The sequence below is a fragment of the Solea senegalensis genome, linkage group LG19, assembly GCF_019176455.1.
Source record: "Solea senegalensis isolate Sse05_10M linkage group LG19, IFAPA_SoseM_1, whole genome shotgun sequence".
Classification (NCBI taxonomy): domain Eukaryota; kingdom Metazoa; phylum Chordata; class Actinopteri; order Pleuronectiformes; family Soleidae; genus Solea; species Solea senegalensis.
Window position 1 is genome coordinate 2,062,270 of NC_058038.1, and position 24,470 is coordinate 2,086,739.

At 40.7% G+C, this 24,470-nt stretch overlaps 1 protein-coding gene across 1 annotated transcript; it reads left to right on the top strand.

Annotated features, from left to right (window-relative positions):
• The first annotated feature begins 440 nt into the window (after positions 1-440).
• hoxb7a (homeobox B7a) lies at positions 441-9,568 on the top strand. The gene is made up of 2 exons (XM_044051057.1): positions 441-1,105; positions 8,262-9,568. The coding sequence occupies exons 1-2, from the start codon at positions 538-540 to the stop codon at positions 8,561-8,563; spliced, it is 870 nt and encodes a 289-aa protein (XP_043906992.1). The 5' UTR covers positions 441-537; the 3' UTR covers positions 8,564-9,568.
• Positions 9,569-24,470: the final 14,902 nt, after the last annotated feature.

Consider the following 24,470-nt stretch of genomic DNA (forward strand, 5'->3'; position numbering starts at 1 on the left):
TTCTGCGTATGTGCACTCTCTTTGTGCAATATGAGTGTGAATAACACGTCCATCTCCCTTTTTCAGTGTTGTTTGCAACTTTACGCACGTGCCAAGCGCCACTTATTCCAAGTCCAATCAATACCACATCTAATGGCGTTTTCCACTCTCTGCCAGCAGAGTAAAAAAGGTTGGAGTTGAACATATTTGTCAGCCTCTGTCGCTTTGTTTTTCCAGCTCCATGCGCTCTGTGACACATTTCAAGCCGCTGCGTATTGATTGCATATTATAAATTGTATGCTGTGCGTCTTACAGTTATTATTGTCTATTACAATTTCTGCATCCTTGGGGGGGAATCCCATTCCGCCATTGGGTATCTTTATATCACGTGGCCGCGTGGTCACATGGCTCGCGTGGTAATGGAAGGGAAGGGAGGGGAGGAGTGTTTTTTTTTTTTTCTTTCGTTTTTTATTTTGTGTAAATCTCGACAGTAATACTCCGTCAATAATTCACGGTCGACATTAAAGCGTCCCCGGGTCTACAAATCAACGGCGCCAAATGATGAGTTCGCTTCACCTCGCCAATAACGCGCTCTTCTGCAAATACCAACAATCCGCCGCCGCTCTGCTCCTCACAGACTCCTCAACTTCTCCCTCCCCGTCCTCCTCCTCCTCCTCCTCTGCTCCTCCTGAAATGTCTTCCTCGTGCGCCCTCGCCTCCAGTGGATACCACCACCATCATGTCTCCAGTGGGAGAAGCAGCGGAAGACTCTCCTTTCCTCCTCCCTCCTCCATCTCGGCGTCTTCTTCACCTTCCTCCTCCCTTCCCTCCTCCTCCTCAACTTCCTCGTGGTTGTGTTTGTCTCTTTCGGGACTGAGCGGGGTTACTCAGCCCGGCGCGCGTCCTCCGAACCCCGCAGAAATACGCGCAGGAAGAGGCGGAGAGCTCCCACCGGGAGCCATGCCACTGTGCGCCTCTCTGCAGAGATGCGCCGCGGAGCGATTTCCCGGTCCGACTCAGCTCTGCTCTCCGGCCGTCAGACATCCCGAGGCGGCCTTAAGGATGCAGCAGCAGCAGCAGCTTTACCAAGACAGCCTCCAGATTTACCCCTGGATGAGGAGCTCAGGTAAGCAGTAGAAAAGTTATGAGCTGATTTTTGAGGCTTCACAGGTGAGTTAAGAAAGGTAAGGGTCAGTGGCGTGCGCAGACTCTCTCACGTGCCAGGGGCCCAGGTGAAAACAGGGCACCCCCTCATAATTCTTAATTGATATAAATTAAATGTTGCACTGAGAGAGTCAATTTTGTAGTGGTTAAATGTCAATTTTGACAATTGGACCCTGGAATAGTATAAGACTGTGTTATTGTTTAACACTAAAAGAGTTCAACACTATTCCAGGATGCATTTAGTCCAATCTGGTTTAAAGTCACTCTGTTCCACTTAGTTTAACTCTGCAAAATGACTCGAAAAAATTGCAGAACTCACAACTCAAATGCATTTAGAGGCACACGTTCAGTTGAGAAGTGGTGCCATGGATGTCATTAAATAGGTAAAAAAATGAATGGATGCAAATCTCTGTTAAGGGGCCTTCACCTGGTCAGAGGATAAAAGAGCATGTGCTTGAGCGCCACCTGGAGTCTAAGAGAAAAAAAAAAGTTTTGTAGGGCATGTGGTGCTTAAGTGTCTCATGGCAGGATTTGTGTGTGTATTATATATATATATATATATATATATATATATATATATACAGTATATATACAGTATATGTATATATATATATATATATATATATATATATATATATGTGTATATTTGGATTAAACCAGTTAAAGATAAGATCATTTGGGGTTCTAAAAATGTTAGACCCTTTGAAGATTAAGGCCTTAAGGCTTAGGTGTTGATAGTTAGTTGAGGTAAGGATAAGGGGCTTTAGGGAATGCATTACGTCTATGGTTGTCCTCAGTAAGATAGCTGTACAGGTGTGTGTGTGTGTGTGTCTCTGTGTGTGAGAACCACATACCTTACATGCCACAGGAAGTGGGGACATTTTGTGAAAGTGAGGACAACTTGGCTCCTCCTAATGTCCTGTCACACCTAATTAAAGCATATTATAAGTTAAGACTTGGTTTTAGTGTTAGGGTTAGACTAAGGTTAAGGTTTAGGGTTCGGCATTTCAGATCAGGGTAAAGGGCCTGGGAATAGAGTAACTTGTACCTCTTGATAACCTTTTCAGGCATAAACACTGACACTTCAGGACATTGTAGTCCTCACAGAGACCAAACCCTGGTCCTAATGGGACAGCACCTAATTTATGTGGAACTGATTCAAGTCTAGGGTTATTATGGTTAGGTTAAGGTTAGGATTAGTCTCTAACTGGTTATTTTAAGGTTAGGGATAATGCTTTGTTTAAGGTGAGCAAATGAATGGTAGTCAATACAGTGTCTTAAGAAGAATAGCTGTGCAAAACAGTGTGTTTGAGTGTGTTAGTGTCAGGGCTAAAACTCTTCAACTATTGGCCCGGTTGCGCAGCGGCCACTTGCGGTAGCCGAACTATGCCAGTCTGTCCTATTCTCTTTTTCTCTCCTTTTTTTACAACCTCCCTCTCTCTCTCTCGCTTTCTCTCTCTGCAGATCTTTTATGGCTCCGCGACCTCCATAAAACCATAATTTAAGGCTTGCTGAATATTCATTAGGGGGCATATTGTTTTAAGAACTGGACACTTGGGATGGGGGCGCGCGCGCTGTGGTGTCTGGAGCGTTAGTATACCAGAAAAAAAACGAAGGAAATCTCCACACAAAGTCTCCAAGTGTCCACAATTATCGCTGATACTCAGCCTCTCTCTCTCTCGATCGTCCCGTGTTTCCCCCACACACACACACAGACTAAAAAAAAGGAGCCTCTTTTATTGTGCCATTGTACCATCGCCACAATCCGCTAATACTATAAACACTATAAATTAGCAGATGGGTTTGATCTCTGAATGCCTGCCCCTTTCTACAGATTGTAAAAGCGGCTTTGTGCCACAAGCAGCGGGATGGATGCTGAATGGATGCGGGGCCTCGGAGCCTCGGAGCACCAACGAGCGCGCGCGCAGCACAAAGAGCGTTTCAAGCGGCGTGAATGGTGTGGCGCGTCAAAATTGGGAAATATGGTGAGGGTGTTTGTGCGGTGTCGTGTCGTGACGAGGCACCTGAAAGCACACACACAATCATGTCCAAGCTCCTTCTTTGATTTATTTTTTATACATAATTACGCGTCTTCCCATATCAGACGTGTGTGCGTAAATGTGATTTATGTGGAAAAAAAACATGTGTTTTCAGATAATCAGGTAACACTGTAACATTTTAATTAAAGGCCTTTTCTCGCTATTCTTTGTTTTTACAGGGAAAGCACACACACACACACACACACACACACATATTCCTCTCTAAATTGTTTTTTTGGAGAACTCAGCTCTCTCCTCATTAGCAGGAGCCTCCAGGCACTTTGTGTTTGTTTGTGTGTGTGTGTGTGTGTGTGTCTGCGTGTGTGTGTGTGTCTGTGCGTCACGCTTTTCATTTGGAGGGTTGTAATGAAGAGGATGAAAGGAAGCAAGAAAGAAACTCAATCACGAAGTGAAAAAGTATTTTATTTCCTTGCGGTTTAGGGTCATAAAGTCAAAATTGTTCGGGCTTTTTGTTTTGTTTGGTTTGTTGTTTTTGTTTTGTTTTGGGGGATAGGGGCGAGGCTAGAATGGAAGAAACGTTAGGTGATAAAATAATGTATGAACAATTAAATTGAAAAAAAAAAGACAAAACAATCAAATGGAATATATACACATCATCATGATCATGGAATGAGGGATTTTGGAAATGGAAGTGTATGCTGATCTGAAATGAGAAAATTAGACCAACAATATTTTAGTCTAATAATTCCCACAATAAAATAAAGGAATGGGAAATAGAAAATATGGGAATAAATCACACACACACACACACACACAATGGAGGGGAGAGCAAAACGTATTTCTTTCTCTTGGCATTTCTAATCTTTTCTCCCCATCTCCCCCCCCCCGTTGTGTGTGTGTGGGGTGGGGGAGTTGTGATGTCGAAGCAGCCGCGCTTGTATAACGAATTTATAGATTTTAATTTAGATCCGATTGCAGTCCGAGGCGTCGGAGGATGATTGGGTGGGAAAAAGTCAAGTCCAGGGTGTTAAACACTGCATGCGCCGGCAATAAGACATGCGCACACACACTCCTCGAGCTCTCGCGGGGACGCGCACCGGGGTACGTGCACCCCAGCACACTACTTCTATCTACTTCTACACACACACACAAACACTGTCCAGATGTGGAGAGTTAGCAGAGGAACTTTAGTACACATCTTGAGCCCAAAAGTCTCCCCAAACTCATAAACCCATCCATTATCATTTGGATTTTCCACTTCTTCTTTATTCATTAGTTTGTTTGATTTAAGACAGAGCATCTTAATACACGTCTACATGGTGTAAACGTGCCATGATCATAGCAGGGATTCCGATATGCATCCTTACACATATGCAGTGTCTGCGCAGGTTCTCATCCAGGTCTTACACTTCTCCAGAGTCAATGCCATTTGGATGCATATGCAGGAAACACAGACATTACAAGTAGCCTTCACACATGTACACTAATAAAATACATGAATACACAGCAGTGGCGTGCACAGGCATTTCAGAAAAAAGGGGCTCAAGTGAAGAAATGGCACCGCTCCCTCATTGTTTTTGATGAAACTTCAATGTTAAATAGTCTTCATCACAAATGGAATGGAATGGAAAAATGCTTTTTTAAAGCCCAGTGTGTAAAATGTAGAAACTAGTTGTACTTATGTAGTGTGCAATCACCTGATCATATGTTCCCTCATTTTGTCCAAATGTAAATAAAACATAGCCTTTTATATTTACATTAGGAGCACATGTTTGAGTTTTCATTCTAACAGAAGGCTAAATATATATATATATATATATATATATATATATATATATATATATATATATATATATATATATATATATATATATATATATATATATATATATATATATATATATATATATATATATATATATATATATATATATATATATACACATATATATATATATACATATACATATACATATATATATACATATATGCATTATTGATTTATAATTGATTTAATTTAAATATAAAAGGCTAATCCTAGGCTATGAAACACATGGAATAATGAAATGAATACAATCAAGCGATTATGTGATTATTTTATCTTCACGTTCACTGTGTGAGTGAAATGTGGCATATACATATATATAGGTTCTCCAACACACTCATGAGGGAAAGGTGCGTGACGGCTGTGACTTGTTGCTTAATTTGATGACACTGTACCTGACATCACATGGTGGGGGAATGATGCAAATAAGATGAACTATAGCACTACTTTCTCTAATTGTTGACTAAATGATTGATTACTGCAGGAGGTCAACATGCACGCTGTATGACGAGTGTAAAAATCACTGCACTCTGCTTGAACCGCACTCACACAATACAATTATTGTATAGTGTGAAGTGTCAAACTCCCCTCATGCTTTAGTCACAGGCCAGATTCTGCAGAGGACACGACCTCGCTGTCCTCTGCCCCGGTCATTTATGTGCAGCATGCAGTCCTGCTGCACTGAGTGTAATAAAGCTCTTATCTGCAGTGTCAAATTACAGTCAGGAGGACGGTGGCTGCAGTGTGGGAAACATGCAGACAGACAGAAAAAGTCTGGGAAATCAATATCTAATCAATGCAATTCAATTTTCTACTTTTCTACCCCCAAACTTATTTACACCTGTAAAACAAGACAAGTAAGAGGCTGAGGATTGACTGTATGTGAGGAGATCATGATGAAAACATTTAAATGACACTGTAAGTCATTCATCAGATGACACACACACACACACACAGTGTGACTCGTCATCTGTTCACTGTTGTTGTGAAGATACAAACAGAACACATTTATGGGCCTTCACTAAATACCATCTCATGCTGATAAAGTCCAAACAGCAGCAGTCACAAAGTTCAGGCTAAGTCTTTTTTTATAGCCATGACAGGACCTGCATTGTGAGTGCAGGAAGAAGCCTATAGGCTCCCAAGCAGGGCTGGACAATATGAATATGTTTTAAATCATTGTTGAAATTATTCAATAATAATTCATTGTCAGATAAGTCAAGTTTGATGTTTGCTCCCTGGAGGAATTTTGAAGATTACACAGTGAGGGAAATGTGGCAGAAAGTGAAGATGAAATAATGATATAATCACCATTCAATGTGTTTCATACCCTAGGATTAGCCTTTTATATTTAAATTAAATCAATTATAAATCAATAATACATTTCTACTGTAGCCCACAATGGACAAACTAAACATCTTTTTTATTTGGTGCCAACCGAAGCACACTCCAAAATTGTGAGGTGAGGGATATTCAGCAATATGCAACTGCACCAATAAATGTGCATTTAAGCGCACTGCACCTTTAAGAGACAGAAAACAACAAACACTTGTTAAAGGAGAAGCATTTCACAAGTCTGAGGCAAAAACTAATTCATGCGTGTTTGCACAATGTGTAAATATGACACTTTATATTGAACCTTTGTTATTCAAGATCAAAAATTGGTTTCATTTGTAGACAAATCACAACAAATATCATCTCAGCTTCCCACACTGGTGTCAGTGGTGGGAAAAACAGGAGGAAATCCAACAACAATCTCAAAGTGTGAGGCACAATCCAAAGTGTTCTCCTGAGTCTTTACCTCCCAGAACGTGTGGAGCAGCAGGAGCAGAGAGAGAGAGACTCTTTTCTTCTCCAAAGGAAATGAGTTTAGATGTTTCTGTGGCCCACACACGACCTTTGAGCGGTGAAAATGTGACCCAGTTTCTCTCCAACCTTGAGGCGCTGCGTGACCTCGTAAAGACAGAGGGGTCAGCATAGTTTCAGTGTCTTACTCAGCACTCAGCCACACATATGTGAAGGACAATTGATTTTTTCTCTCTTTGAATCATGTCTGATGCACTGGCCGCCCGACTCTCTGCACATCAGCAGATATACAGTCACTAAGATTCATTTATTTATTTTTCTTTTTTCCATGTGTGTGTGTGTGTGTGTGTGTATCTGTTTAAAGGGCAAATATTGGACAGTGGTTCAGACAGTAGCTGAATCCACACTTTGACCACATCATTTAGAAGCTGCTTCCTACTGTTTACTCAGCCTTGTGTCACAAGGGTTTGCCAGGAAGTGGAGGTGGCAACAAGTGGCTGCCAGGTTTGGAGTGAGATGTGTAAAAAAAAAAAGCAAAAAAAAAGCAATAGAGCCAAGTGAAAGAAAGCAGCCTGTTTGTGTTGTTGTTGTTGTTGTTTTTACCTCTCCTCCAATCAAAGTTTCTGACAAAAACACACTGTATTTCTAATTAATCTAATTCATCTAAACCTGTTTAAACAATATATTTTGAAATAATATAAAGATAGATACATAATATGTCTTTATTTTGATGTAATTTCTAAATTGTATCAGCAAATTGGAAATCTGGGAGACTTCAAAATTAAATAATAAATAAACTAACACCATATTGAGGTTAAAGACTTTAGTAAATCAGCGTGACAACAAATGATGTTGTGTACAGGCTACAAATTAATAACAACATAGGATATGAATCTGAATATGTTACAAGAATACATATCATTTAATTCATGATTTTATTTGTAAGTATATACATATTACATGTAGGTGTATATATGTGTATTGATAAAACTAAAACTGCTTTTACTTTTCTCACAACCATTTCTTCTATTTACAATAAGATCTTAAACTGATCATCCGCAGATGTTAGAGCATGATTTTGACCACCTGTGTGAAAGCAATAGCCTATAAATTGTCGAACAAAATGAACTTTTTTTGGTTTTTATTCATGATTTTCTGTTGAGATTTCTATTGACTTTCACTTTATAATGTGCAATTGCTTAAGTTATCATGAGACTCCACCCGGAAGTCCACAATTGACCCACTACTACAAAACAAACAACAACAACAAAACAAACAAACACCTAAAATAGACTTCCATACGACCACTATAAACGCTATACTTGTCACATTTTTTATTCAAAACTGTAAACTGTGCCCCCATGTTTATATCAACAACAAATTGTGCATGTGAATTATTAGAAATATAGGTGTGTGAGGACAAACCGTGATGTATACGCTCAGTTCTGATTGGTTACAATGTACACGACACATGTGTTCACGTGCAGGTGCGGATGGGAGACGCGGCCGCCAGACATACACGCGCCACCAGACGCTGGAGCTGGAGAAAGAGTTCCACTTCAGCCGCTACCTCACGAGACGTCGGAGGGTCGAGGTGGCGCACGCGCTCCGCCTCACCGAGCGGCAGATCAAGATCTGGTTCCAGAACCGGAGGATGAAGTGGAAGAAGGAGAAGCGGGAGAAGACGGAGAGCGACGGCGGCGGCGGCGGCGGGTTACTGACGGCAGCGGAGGCCGGAGAAGAAGAGGAAGAGGAAGAAGAGCAGGAGGCGGATGAAGAAGAGGAGTGATAAGGAAACAGAATTTTACAACACATCCATTGTGTTTTTTAAACAATGGAGAGAGAGAGAGAGAGAGAGAGATCATATTCATATTTGACTGAGGTTCAATCTATGTGACGTCATCCAATCTGCAACACAATAAAGGGGAAGATAACGTGTCCATGCATTGAATAATAATCCATCAGATCTAATCTGTGGACACCACATTCATATAGAACACGTGATAATAGAGAATACATTATAGTAGTAGTTTTGTATTATTATTGTTTCGATATTAGTGGACTCAGTTGTCTGTCATCGTCCGACCATGGATTTTCTCACTGCACTGTCTGTGGACAAGAAAGAAAGAAAGAAAGAAAGGAAGAAAGAAAGAAAGAAAGAAAATAAACGTGTGTATATCTGGTAGAAATGCACTAAACACGTGATTTATTTCCGTGTAAACAGAACATGGTTATAAAGACATTTTCTCTGGTCAGAAATACATTAGCATCAATATTAGCTACAAATGTGCACATTAATTGCACTTGTTTTGACTTTGATTGTTCCCACGTGATTGTATATTGATTTAATCAGCCTGTGTGTCACGTGACTGAGTTTTAACGAAATGTAACTGGATTGTTTTTTTTATTCATAAATTCAATGTACATTTAAAATATACATGTGTTTGTGAAAGTGAAAGGGAATATTTAGGATGCTGGTTTATTCTTCTCTCCTCTCTCTGTTGTGTGTGTTTGTTTATTCTGTGGATGTTGATGTCCTCCTTCTCTTGTGTGTAATTAATATAGTAATAAATGTATAAACGCTCGTTCTGAAACACTCTGAAAAGCTCGTGGATGAGTCCCTGTGGTTCTGCGTGGAAATATCAAAGGTGCGACACACACATCAGAGGTGCAGGCTAATGTTACAGCAGCTATCCTGTTCCACTGTCAGTCACCCTCTGTGCTCTGAAGCTGCGACTTCAACATGTGGTTTTATAAATCTGGATTAAAGTGTCTGGAGAAATCCAAGCTTCAATCCAAACGCGTGTTTCATCCAGTCCTGGTTTAAAGACATGTTATGTTATCAGTGATACAATAGAGAAGGAGCATTTACGTGAAGTCAACGTGTCTTTGACATGTTTTATTATGTGTAATCTCTTAAATTCTCGCGTGGAAATGCTCCTTCTACGAGACAGTTTGTGTTTCTGAGTTCCTCTTCACATATTTCACATGTCAAATGTGGTCATGTCTATTTATAGGGCCCATGAAAAACTACAGAAAACGCAAAGTAACACAAATACTATAAAGGACAAACAATGCACTAGAAACATAGAGATATAGAGACTTTATTGTCATTGAAGCTACAACAACACACAAACACACACACAAAAAAACAGAATATAAGATTATGAACAATATATTAGCATATTGTATGTAACATACAATATATATAAGATAAATATACTCATATATACAATTAATTTATATTTGGGACAAATATGCATACATAGCGAAACACAAGTTTAAAAGCAAGATTCAATGAATAAGAATAATAATTTCAAAATAAATAATTTCAAATGGATTTTCAAAATAATACAAGATAATATGATACACTGATTACTTCGCGACATTTTGTATTAAGTTGTTTATGTTTTAACTGGTACCAGAGTGGTGTTTGACGCACTTCATAGAAACATGTTGGCGCATGGAGGTACAACAGTGATATCTGTCAAGCCCCAAGCAGGTGTTTGTGTGCATCGACCTGACCACATGTAGCAGTGTGTGCGTTTTTGTTTTATTTCCCCCATCGCTCATGTTTGTTTATTGGTTACCATGGTTTCAGTTCCTGTGTCACTTCCGGTTTAGAGGTCACATCCCCGACAGGTATGTTCGCACGTTTCACCTCGCTGGTCGTTCAGTGTCGTTCTCATGCTCATGGCCTCGGCGTTGTGGTTTGGTCTGCGGTGGGAAGGGTCGTCTCTCTCTGGTCGTTGGTTGGTGCTACACACAGACACTGACACTGACACTCACGAGTGTCTGTGTCAGTGTGAGTGTCTGTTGCTGCGAAGAGAAGGTGTCATGATAAACACCTGACGGGCCGCTGCTGCTTTGTTGTCACTGTATTTGGTGTTCGTGTTGCGTGCTGCGTGTCTGGGCGGCGTTGTCCGGTGGTCGTCGGATGCTTCACAGGTGACTTTATTGGGGATTGAATGAGTGTGTGTGTGTGTGTAAAAGTGTGAAACCTTATTTTGCGGTATTGTCTGGGTTAAATGGGGATTTTGTTTATGTAATTTTATTTTGTTAATTTTGAGATTTTGTTTTGTAATTTAGGTTATTTTTGTGTTATTTGTTCAGTCGTCACATGGTTTATTTAGGCCTGTGAACTATTTGTTTTTTATAGTTTTAAGCTTTGGAGTTCTTTCTGTCTTCTGCTTTGAATGTAACCACTCATGTGTTGTTTTCCTCCCCATGTTCAGTTGCTGTAGGCCGGTGGTGGCGGTACTGGTGGTCTGGTGGTGGTATCCTCCCGTCTTGTCTTGCTGTGCCCCTGGGATCGTGTTTTTCGTCACTGAGAGTGTCTGTCACGTGTGTCCGGTGATGTTTGTGGTGTTTTTCTTTGGTGGATCCCTGTCCTACCCTTGCCTTCGTCCATTCTCTTTGGGTGAATTTCCCAGGGTGGCGTTGTCAAGCTTTTAATAGTTTCTCACCTTGTCGTCTCCTACCCTCGCCACACACAGGTTACTCACTGTGTTTTCATGCGTCACCCAAAAACACCACAATGTAAACACGTGACGCCATTATGGCTCAGAAACATATCTGGAGTTTTCAGACAAACGCGCAAAGGCAACATATGATGGTGTGTTGCAGAGATCAGCCCCGAATACAAACACGAAGAGCTGCCATCTGTTAATTAAAGCAAGTCTCGGAAGGAAACGAGGATGTTTGCAGACAGAAGTGTCACTATTAAGTTCCAATCAGCCTTTATAGGTTTCACTTTCACTCTGACTTTAATCATCATCACTTTCACACATTATAAACCCCAGTAAAGAGAAGCTACCGCGTGTGTGTGTGTGTGTGTGTGTGTTCTCACCTTGTTTACAGGTTTAAATGTATTAACGGGCTCCTCCCTCCCGCTGTTACAGCTAATAGAACTCAGCTCACATCTTTCCAAGCAAATTAATTAAACACGAGAGCAAGACTGTGACTTTAATATGACGGTATATGAATATAATATGCGCGCGATGACGTAATGAACTTTTTTTTTTAACAAGACACGACATAGAAAACTGAATAAATACACAAGACAATGTATTAAAAAAATAAACTATGTCTAATGAGGATATTTTTTTGAGAAAATCGAAACAAACGTTGCACACAAATAAACACATTTGAACTGATAAACACAAATACAGAATACACAATAATATAAACGTTGCCAAAAACATGCAGCCATGGTCTGATTCACAATATAATAAGATTTTTGTATTATTATTTTTTTTTAAATGCACGTTTTCCCTAGAAACATGTGTTGCTTGTGCTATACCTGTCATTGTCTGGGTATATCCGTCAAAATTAAGTCTCAAAGGCATCCTGAGTAAAAAAAAAAAATCAATTTAGCAGCAAGTTAGACCGAGAGTAGGTGATTATTTTGCTCTTCATCATTAATTATGTATCTAAAACGAGAAAATTGTAATTAATTGATATTTTTCCTGTGCTAAAAACATGCAGCTGTGATCTCCTCCTGCAGGGTCACCAAATAAGAACTTTAATGAAGAAATATGTTTTCTGTCCTTTTCATTGTGCTTTTTAGAAAATAAAATAAGACATTTCTCTGAAATATATGAATAAATATAGTTATAACTGTTTAATTGTGACACATGTTTCTCTTTCCGGATATATCCTACACAATCAGAAGTCTCAAAGGCGCCTCTAAAAAAAATGCCTTATTACCACGAAGCAAGGTCAGAAAGCACGTGATTGTTTTGCTCTTCATCATCACGTCAGTATCCAAAAGTCGCTTTTAATGAAGCTACAAACTTGACTGAAACGTTGCGCAAATATTAATTGTTTTTACCGGAGAAACTGTGCCAAAAAAACAAACAAACAAACATCCAGCCATATTCTGTTGTGCTTGTTCTGTTTGTGCTTTTTTTCCTCATTCTCTGGATACGTCCTACAGAATGAGATAAGACTCAGTGGCATCGTGGGTGTCTCTTGCGTAAAAAGGGGAGAAACGAAACTACATTACGAAGAAGCGACAGCAAATAGCTATTCAGTATTCAAAAATAAAACACAAGGCTACTAATTAGGCGTCTTTTGAGAAACCACTGAAATGTTACACAGATATTTGCTGATTAACAAATATGTTTCTTTTTACCTGAGAAACTGTCAAAAATGGTGTGTTCCTGCATGGTCATGCGGATTTTGATGCGCAATGTTCAATCCTCGGGCGTCCTGGACACCTAAATAAGAGCATTTCACGTTTTGGAGTAGTGCATGTGTCTGGTTGGTGTGTGTGTGTGTGTGGGGGGTGTTATAACATGTCCTAATGTCTTTATTGCGCACATGAAAAGGCCGGAAAACCCCAATAAAAGCAACAGATGCACAAAGAAGCTATAGGGTGGAGAGGTCTGTCTGTCTGTGCGCCGCTGCTGGTTTTTTCAGCTTTTTGTGTTTTTCTGTTAATTTTTAACTCGGAACACTCGCGTAGAGGAAGCATCGGATCCGCGTCTCCTGCTCACCAGACACCGTGGGATCTGGAAAGGTCACGCGTGGGTCAGTCAAGGCTTTAAAATCAAGTTTTTACCTGCATGCATGTGGCTACTTCATTTCACAGTCTGGTGTTTGTTTGTTTTTTTTTGTCTTGTTGATATCATTTCAAACATATTTTAATTATTTGTTTTTTCCTTGAAAACATTTGAACAACGTGGGACACAGTAGGTCATCTATGTATCAGTCGAACGTGTGCGCACAAATTGAATTTTCCGACTGCTTTCATGAGGCGAAATCCAACCTTCTACCTTTGGCGAATTTGAAAATTAGAAAACAATCCTGTTAATTCATCCACATGCGTGTGTGCTCTGTTAACAAGATGTTATGTTTAATAATAAAACACATGGACAAAGGAAAATAGTCTGAGCATCCTGCGGCTCCAGGCCTGCAGGTTGTTAAAACTGTGACGCCGTTGCCGCATTGCGAAATGGTGGTCACGCACGACGTTTGGAGGCCTGCCGCCGCAGGAGCAGCAGCAGCAGGTGATGTCGTGTCTGCACATCATCATCATCATCATCATCATCAGCAGCATCTAGTTCAAAATTCACATTTTCTCACATGAAAGGTGATGCGCGTTGTCCCCGCGCGGGTCGTTTAAGTATAAACAGGAAGAAGAACCATCAGATTACGCATTGTTATATTTTGACTTTGGGAACAATAAAAAAACAACATATCAAGTAGCTGAAGTGCAATAATAGCGTTTTCCTGTTTGCACCCATGACGTATAAAATATCCACAGCAAACCCACACATATGCACACTATGACATCACCTTTTCTTCTGCGTAATGGCGCCGTCACGCAGACCTTTCCAGAATTCTCCCTGGTGATGTCTATGTCTCAGTATCATACATCAGAAAATGTGATGCCGCATGGGCAACAGTGTGTCATGGAAACACTCTTGTTCTCAAACCAACACATTTTCAGTTTGAAATAACGTGAATAAGGTCAAATGAACCCATAACTATGTCACAAATGCTTTTTAAAATCGGTGTTTTTGTAATTTGTGTGTGTGTAACTATTGTTTTATAGTTGGATTTTAGAAAAGAGAATGGACACCAAGAAACTATGAGCCAAAAAGAAACATCTCTTGTTTATTTCTTTAGGCACTGCTCGCTCTCAGAGGGGCGTGTGAGGGAGAAAATGGCGGCGGAGAGAATGAGAGAGAAAAGGAGAGGCAGTCTCCCCTCTTTTTTCCCTCTCTCTCTCCCTGTGACAGCGCTCCGCGAAGAAATGCAATAAATTCCTTGTTGTTTTTATGAAAATTTACAACTTTGTGATACAAGTTTATGAGTGGCCGCGCGCGGGGATTGGCCGACGGGCTGGTCATGTGGACGCGCTTAACGTGAACATGAACTTTTTATGATTTCCCAAGCGGCTATATTGCTGCTGCACTCCGCTCCGGCCCCGAACAGCCGCCGCCGCCTCCTCCGCCTCCGCTTCTGTTGCTGCTGCTACTGCTGCTGCTCCTCCCGCTCCGCTGCTCCTCCTGCCCGGGGCTCTGCATGCACGAGAGGCGTCTTTGCGCGGAACCTCTCGCGGAAATGAACGGCCAGCTATAATTACACGGGACTGGTTAATGAGATTTCTGGTTGTGACTATGGAAACCGGCACGGGGAGACGGTTGACATCAACCCGTCAGCCTCCCCCACCCACCAACCAACCCACCCCCGCCTCCCGTCAGCCCCTCACCACCCCCACCTCCATCCCCCCCCCTCCTCCTCTTCTTCTTGCTCTTCCTCCTTGCTATGGCTCCGCGCTCCATCTGGTCTCGTGCTGCCGTTCTGACGCTGTATCGAGGGGGGAACAGCGATGGAGACGGTTCCGCTGCGATGAGCCGAAGACGGGATTCGAGAATCCCGGATCAACATCTGCTTTTATTTTCTATATTTATTATTTTTGTATTATTATTATAATTTGACATGTTCCTTTATGTGTAACTTGTTACCGCGAGGATGAGGCGGTGACTCGGGGATGAAGATGACGGCGGTGTTTTGACACCCCTCCATCCACCTCCTCAACCCCCCCACCCTCCCCATCCAATTACCATCCATCCATCCGGTTTCTACGCGCGGTATAATGTGTGCTGTCTCGTGCCATTCCGGAGAGGAGGAGGGGGGTGGTGTGTGTGTGCGGGGTGGGGGGGGGGAGTGCCTCTGCTGTCTCGATCAGCACGCGGGACGCCGAAGAAAACCCGCAGGTGCGCGGAGGCTCCGCTCGTGACGGATTATCAACAAACCAAAAAGGTAAGTAAGAGAGAGCACGCTCATGCACTTTATTCCTCCAATCTCGTGCGCGCGCAGTGGCGCACGCGAGAGGAGTAAACAAACAAAAAAAACAAAAACAAGACAAAATGTGGAGCTGTGCTTGCTTGTGCGGCGTCTGCTTTGATTCTTGGAAGCTGCAGATCGGAGCTGTTACTACACCCTCAGATGAGAGTATAACAGCAGCAGCTTCCTGTGCTGGATTGTGATGAATTAGACAATAAGTGGTGGGATTAGCAGCGAAGGAGACATCCATCGCTTCATCCTCGGCTCTTTGAGATCTCTTTTCATTTTCCCTCAAGCTGTGCTTGGGTGTTGGAAGGGAAAGAGATGGATGTGATGTTGATGAGAGCGAGGCTGGCTTTGATGGCGCGAGCGCAGGTGTGTTGGATTTGTTCAACGAACATCTTCTCAAATCAGTCAGTTTGATTTATTTATTTTAGTTTGATTGCTCATATCTGACATGTTGTCTTCCGGTTTGGATGGTGTGTTCACCAGGCTTCAGGTGAACCAGCTGTAAGTTGTGTGTGTGTGTGTGTGTGTGTGTGTGTGTTCGCTGTTTTATTTTCTTTCTTGCGTGTGGTTCTTTAATTGTTTCACTTCAGATCTCAGGAAAAGAGCTTCCAGGTTATTTCAACTGATTGGCAGGCACGGGGTGTGTGTGTGTGTTGTGTGTGTGTGTGTGTGTGTGTGTGTGTGTTCTGTAACACAGGAATGTTTTCTGTCTTGTTTCGTCCAGCCCACTTTTATGACTTGGTTTCCCGTCTCATTTCCTCCCTGCGGCGCACACGGCCTGTTTTCCTCCCTTCCCTACAGCCAACTGACCCACACACACACACACACTGTCTCTCTCTCTCTCTCTCTCTCACACACACACACACACACAGACACCCACAGACACATCTGCAGGTCTGTCTTGTCCACCATGGTCTCCAATTTGTCGCCATCTCAAATATCAAACACCTCTCCTGGAGGGATTCCTCTTCTTCCTGCACATGTAGCCTTGTCTGTAGTTGTGAGGACACTCAATGACATGCCACACTTACTCTAACCTTAACCATAATAACCTAATCTAACCTTAAACCTCCATACATTAAAAACCCAGTTCAACTCCTCACAGCAGAAATGAACTTAATAGTATAATTTATGCTGTTGTCAGCTTTGTTCTCGTGTTTTTGGTCTTCTGTCCAAACCCAGAGCGTCTGTATTTTTTTTCTCCTCGGAGCTGCTTTCATTCACAAACACCCTGTTCTTTTTTTTTTTTCTTTAAACCGCATCTGTATCTCGGTATCTTGTGGTGGTGTAAAGTTATGAGACACACTGCTGAGGCTGAGTCACACCAGACTCCCACAACAAGCCAACACACGCCAAGTGCTATCCACAGGATGTTTGTGTTATAGTGGCGTGGATGTGGCATGAAAACACTAATTCTTAAAATAAAATAATAACAATAATGATAATAAGAATAATAATTTTAAAAAAAGAATCAAGTTCTGAATAATACCATATAGCATCCTGTAAAACATGTGACACGTTTTTATTGGAAATGTAACATTTCATAAAAGTTCTTACAAAAGTAAATGTTGTAATAATCATAAAAAAAATAGTATTACTATAACTTTTGTGAACATACATTTGCACAAAAGATAATTGCGCAGTAACTCGTATTATACTTATTATCGTGGTGTGTAATTGATAATATTATTATATATATTGTATTTTATAATATTATTATTGTGGAAATCCACGTATAAGATTAATTTTATTATTATTATTATTATTATTTTATTTGTATTATTATTTATTAACATTTGAGGTATTCTTTATATAACTGTTATTTCCTTTTACGGACGAGGAATCAATACACACACACACACACATACACACACACACACACACACACACACACAGCTAACCCTCCAAACCCTAAACCTAAAACCAGGTCTAAACCCCAAAACAACCCATTTAAAGATATGAGGACCAGCCAAAATGTCCTCACTAAGGTACACATACAAGAACACACACCGAGTAATGAAGAAAGCTTTATCTAACACTATATTATTATTATTATTATTATTATTATTATTATTAATAATAATAATAATAATAATAATAATAATAATAATAATAATAATAATAATAATAATATTAATAATAATAACAATAATAATTATAATGAAATGATTTGCCTGTGTAAAAAAACACTTGCAGATGAGGCGTTTAGTGTCTTCGGGTCTTCCTCTCATAGACAGTGCAACGTTCAGGTTCCAACTTTTCTTTTCTTCCCCTCAGCTTTGAACATATGAACTGTGCGTGTAAACCCACTCCCGTTTTTACTCTGTAGGTGAGCGTGGACGAGCGCTGACACATTCCTGTGAATATCAGTAACACGTCTGACTGGGGAACACTGCTCTCTTTACTCTCCCTCCATCTCCGACCTCCACTCCACTGCACTGCACACGTGTGACCACTAACTGATCTTTACAGTGGAGAAAATTCCAGTTAATCAATCACAGTTACATCCCTTCCTTTCAGAGCCAATAAATAAGTAATATTGTTATGAACAGTGATCCAGCATATACAGTCATGGTGTCAGATGATAGGTGCGAGTCTGAGGAGACATGCTAGCGTCTAAAGCTCTGTAACTGAATAACTGTGGCAGCGTGTAAGCAGCATTTTAGTGTCCATACAGCCGTGGGGTTGTCTCAGTGGGTCTGATTTAGGACCAGTAGCTGCAGCTCTGTCTACACTCTGTCCATTTGTCTTAAATAAAATCCTCCTCAGACACAATAATACGCACCCACACTAAAGAGTGCAATAGCATAGTGTTTGTATTGAATTTTACAATTCCTTATCCGCACGTGCTCATGTTTAATTAAGTAGTGAAAGAGTTGCGGGACTCTAAGAACAAAGAAAACACCGTAAACCCAGGTCAGATTTATGTTTTTTTATTATTATTATTTTAATATGGTGGTGGAAAAAAAAAAGATTTAAATTATGAATTAATAATTATTAACATCATAAACAGATAGGAAACACACAGACTTACAGTACATGCACTCTATTCTGTAAGAGGTCCTAATTATTGTTGTTAATGTGAATGATGACATTGTGTATTATAGTAATATAATTCCATTATTTATTGGATAATTATTCATATAATAAAAAGCACTGCAGTGTGTGTGTGAGCGCGCACGCGCGCATCAGGAGTCAAGGAGCTCAAGTCATATATATATAACTTTATTGAACATATACTTTAAATATTTGCGTACAATTACATATACATTAGTCACATACTACACAAATTATTATTATTATTATTATTATTATTATTATTATAATTGTTATTATTACTGTCCACATCGTATAGCAATATCGGATCGACTGCATTATAAATATAGGTCGTTTAGAAAAAAAGTGAGACATAATTCAATAATAAATAAATAACAAATAATCCAAAAAAAATCAGATGTAGAAATTATGACCATTTGTAATTGTGTTTGACATAAACAGTGACATACACACTCTCTCGTGTCTGGACAGTGTGCAGGACACGTTCAGCCTCAGCAGCCCGACGTTGTGCCATCCTCCCAAAACGTTCTGACGCCATCTAGTGTTGGTTCGACAGCAGTAGCAGAAAAAGGGACTCCCAAACAAACATGAAGAGGCAAATAAAAATACACAAAGCAAACACTAAATGTATTTATACTTTGACTTTATTCACGCAAACATAGTATGCTACTCTGCTTCAATATCAAGTGTGTGTGTGTGTGTGTGTGTGTGTGGTGTGTATTGGCTGTTGCCAAACTGATGATGTGTGTGTGACTTTACTTTGTTTTTCCTCTTCGGAATGAAACCGGAGCAGGAAAGTCAAGAGAACTTGAGCGTCTTTAAGAACGTGGTTATTTGTTTCTAGTGCGTTATCCCCTCACCTTAACCATAACCAGTTAATGCCTAACCGTAACCTAACCACAAATCAAAGCTTAGCCGTTATACCTAACCAGTTCCCCTTAGGAATGAGGTTCTGCCTCATTAGGACCAGGTTTTTGGTCTCCATGAGGACTACTGGTCCTCACAAGGTCAGTGTGCTCATGCCAGAAAAGGCATACAAACACACCAAGGTTACACTGTGGGAAATGAAGCGTGGACAAAGCCCTGCGTGCATAACAAACGCTGATGTGTTGTGCGTGCGGGAGTCATTTGCATGTCTGTGTGTTACAGGAGCCGTGAATGTAACGATGTGATATGTGTTGTGCGCGTGCGTAAACCAATAACTCGTCCGTTGCTCACATGACTCCCTCCATCAACTTCTTCTGTAGATCTGCTCCTCAAATATATGCATGCATATATGCATGCATGTATGTATGTATGTAGCCTATGTATGTATATACACTCAGTCAGGTATGTGGGTGCATGCGCGCGCATGTTCATTATTAAAGTCCCACGGGGAAGGAACGCTGTGGGGCGAAGGGGAAGGCAGTAATCCACGGTGTGTGTGTGTGTGTGTCGTAATTTACGGCGCCAGCATCATCTGACTTTAATCCTGCGTTCAAAATCAACTCGAGCGCATTAAGATCAGATGGAAAATCAATACCCCCCCTCCTCCTCACCCTGAACCTCCCTCCACCTTCTCGCCCCCTTACCTCCCCCTATCTCCACCTCTCATCTATTTTCTTTTCTTCTTGGCATCCAAGCACCTCGATGAGATTGTCTGTGCGGCGGCGGCGAGATTATGATTATGTTTCATTTTCCAGGGGGAACGACATTCATTCATTCATTCATTCATTTATATATTCATATATTTTTGATTATTATTTTTTTGTTATTCAAATCAAAACAATGTTAGTTATCTCGCCAAGCACGCGCACACGCGTGTGGTGGACAAATGTAATTACAATTAAAGATAATAGGTGATTAAAATAATAATTCAATACAGATCTGTAATAATTACAACAAATATAAGTAACTCACGTGCACCTGAACGTGCGCGTGTCCGTCTCTTCCTCTTCTTCTTTGGCAGAAACTCGGTGAAAAACAAGCGGCCGTCCCCGTGATTCTGCATTCATTCATTCATTCATTCATCCTTCCGTTAATTTTTAACTCGTCCCGCGGCGTTGTGTTTCTGCTGCTGCTGCTGAGGCCGCGAGCAGGAAAAGGGCTCGCGCTCACGCGCCGGCAACAGACCGGTGAACTGACCCGGAGCACGAGCTCACGGTGCTGTGAAGGACACAAGTCAGCTGACCCTCACGCTGCCTCGAAACGATTAATACATTAAAACAAAAAGGTCCAAAAAACTGACCATGCAGTTTCTTTCTGTTTGTTATTAACTCGCGCAGGAGAGGTTTGTCAGCACGCGCTCACACACACACACACATCCCGTCCAGAGTTGAGATAACTATTTTTATTACAATATGATTTAAATGTATCATTTAACGCATATCTTCTATTTCTTACTAAGATTTAGTTCTGTTATTGTAAATTAATATATTTTGGGATAAATACAGTAAATCCATGAATCCTACTGTTGTGTGTGTCCATACTGTTGTAGGCTACTTCATTTAACTGATTCATTTCTTTCTTTTCTACACTATTCAACAAAGATGCGCGCCCATTTAGAGTCTATATTATTTCACACTGTTATTCCCATAACCCGCCTTGAATTAGTGATGTAACGTTACTACTTGTTTCCCCTAGGATACACATTTTACTTTAGGAATTGCATTACATTTCAAATTGAGTGACTTTTTAAAATGAGTCTCAACATTGAAACACATCTAAAACAAATTGCAAAAAAATATTATTATAATAATAAAGTAAGGGAAAGGTATGTATATATATATATATGTGTGTGTGTGTATATATACATATACTTTGTAACAGAATCAAAAGTTTAAATCATCAAATCATTAACAGTGAAGGTTTAATTCTTTATACCGATAATAATGAATGACAAGGAGGTGGTTTGAGCCGGAGCTAAAGTGAACCGCAGATGAACTGTACAGCGTGTGTGTGTGTGTGTGTGTGTGTGTGTGTGTGCAGCATATTTGTTTATCTGCTGTTTGCTGCAGGCCTGTTTTTCACTTCGCCACCATTCCTCGGACTTTACAAGGAGTCATAAACGGTCATAAAGCCATAAAAGTCCCGAGGTCTTTCTCTCTCTCTCGCTATCACACACAAACACACACGTACACACACGCACGCACACGAACACACATGCACACACGCACGCACACGAGGGGTGAGAAAAAGTCATAAAGCTATAAAAGCAGCAGTCTCACCCCTTCAGCTTTAATTGTCGATAATCTCTGAAGTTGTTCAGATTCCTGGAGTTCCTTTACAGACTCTCAGCTGTTTACACTCCATCTACACCAACCTGATTTACTGCACAATAACACACACACACACACACACACACACACACACACACACACACTACCACCTCCTCAATAGTATTCATTATTTTAAAAAATATAATTGATTTTCTTCGCCAAAGAAGATTATTATTTTCATTATAGGAAAAGTTAAATAGTGTTTTTTTTTTTGTTAATTCTCTCGTAATATTCTAGAATATGAATTAAGTACACAACCGTAAACTAATAAGCAGGCAAAAAGAAAGAAACAGCACGTGCCGTTATATGGTTACATACAAAACTACTTCTGAATTGAAATGTATTTTGTCTTTCGCTTTGTGCGCTTATTTGAACATCACAGCTGCTTCACTACGGCAAGAAGTAAGGTCCAAGCGTGCATGGTTAAACTGTATACTCATCTTCGGGAGGAAATGGTGAAACACAACACAGTGACGGACGAGGTGACCGCTTCCCTTTAAGATAGCATGTGTTCCTCTATTAGCTCATGTCTGTCTGCTGCATCTAACCGGACACACACACACACAGACACACACACACACACAGACACATAAAACCCATTTACGCTCCTAGTCTCCGTTTTCCGCCGTTTGGTGTCGTTTGCTGCTGCCAAACTGCTACCTGTAACATTAGACCACACACACACACACACACATACAGCTATAGTATGCACAGACGGGGACTATGAATATTTCAGCGTGGTCACATGATATTGTTTTCCTCGTAGTCTGCAGAAGAGACCTGGCTCGGTTGGTCACATTAGCCTCATTATTCCTGTTTTATTACTCTATACAGCTAATACAGCTAATAGCCCATTTAAACTAATAGGATTTAGCTTTTATTGTGGTTTTGGTGCTTTGGCAATTGAGTTAAAACGCGCATATAGCAGACCCACTGGCTTAATGTTAACTTACTGATAAATGTGTGTGTGTGTGTGTGTGTGTGTGTGTGTGTGCGTGTGTTTATATATAAAGCTGTGTTTAGAAAAAAACAGGAAAAACAAGAAACTGACAGCAACACATGAATAAAAGGCCTACAATTACAAGAAAATTCAAGACAATTACAAACTCCATATAGTGTATGTTAAGATAGTATACACACGCAGTATGTGTACAATCAATACCTGCAACACCTGTCATAGTGTGTGTGTGTGTACTATGATTGTACTAGTAAGTACAACTAAATAATAAGTACGTTGATATAAATATTGCATTTCAAAGTAGCTCTGTTCAGAACAAAAGTGACAGCAATAAATAAATAATACACATATAATTGCAACAATTTCCAACAGTTGTTTGATTACAAAAAGTATTTATTAAGTATGGAACATAGTATGTGTATAAATATTTGACATGACATACTTATTTGTACTATTATAGACGAACAGTTAAATACAAACAAGTATGTTTACATAAATAAGAGGTCTATACGCAGATATACTCGTGTTACTAAGTTTATTTAGTCATACCTGTATCTTTCTTTTAATCATATATTATATAAGTCACTGCAGTCTGCAACAACAGGCTGGAATATGACGATCCATATCAGCACACTGAACTTTGTGAGCACTTTTAAAGTCCCCGTGTTTTGCAGCATTTGTTACAAACGCTCACATCTCACCTGCCAGGGCCTGACACCGACTGACGCATGTGTGATATCATTACACTATACTGTACATGTTCAACACGCTGTTGCCCGGCAGCAAATCACTCCACTCTCTATCTAGTGTTACAGTAAGTGCAGACTTTGGCTCAGTTATTAGTGTCCACACGCTTCTTTCTTCCCTTATTTCTGCTGCTGCTGCTGCTACTGGATAAATCACAATATGGTGCTCGCTCTCTCTCTATACTGTCTGTCTGTCTTTACCCTGTGGGCTGCTGAGCAAAGCCGCAATCATGTTAGGGCCGTGCTGCTGCATATGGGCTGGTACTGTTGGTGTGTGTGTGTGTGTGTTTATGGATATATATGTGTATGTATAATGGTATTACCGTGGTGCAGTGTGTGTCCACGGAGGCCATTCCTGTCCTGACTCCTGCCCCGACTCTCTGCTCTCATTAATGATTAAACCGCAGTCAGCTCCAACACAATGCTGCTGCTTCCCGTTCCCACAAAGCGGAGGAAACGGCGCGTCCTGCCACAGAGAGAAGAGGGAGAGAGAGAAGGGGGAGAGAAAGGGAGAGAGAGAAAGAGGGAGGGAGGGTGAAAAAAATGAAAGTTAGAAAGAGAGAGAGAGAGATTCCCCATCTGTCTGTGTGTGATCCTGCACAGACATGGGATTAAAGTTATGATGTGGCTCCCTGCTCTGAGAGAGAGATACTTTTTCAAAACAGGAGAGAGAAAGAATGAGAGAAGAGAGGGAGAGAGAGACGGAGGGAGGACACGGAGGAATGTGGAGTAATGTAAAAGTAAAAATAGAGTCTTTGTCTCTATCTGTCTGCTGTTTGGACCATACAGACAGACAAGTCCGAGCCTGTAGGGGAAACGCAGAGAAAAGACACAAAGAAACAGAGGGGGACACTTTATTTATGGCCGCGA

Bases quoted from the DNA above. Each gene is read 5' to 3' on its own strand.
- hoxb7a (XM_044051057.1), top strand. From the start codon at position 538: ATGATGAGTTCGCTTCACCTCGCCAATAACGCGCTCTTCTGCAAATAC. The intron at 1,106-8,261 runs GTAAGCAGTAGA...GTTCACGTGCAG, and splicing joins CCCCTGGATGAGGAGCTCAG to GTGCGGATGGGAGACGCGGC.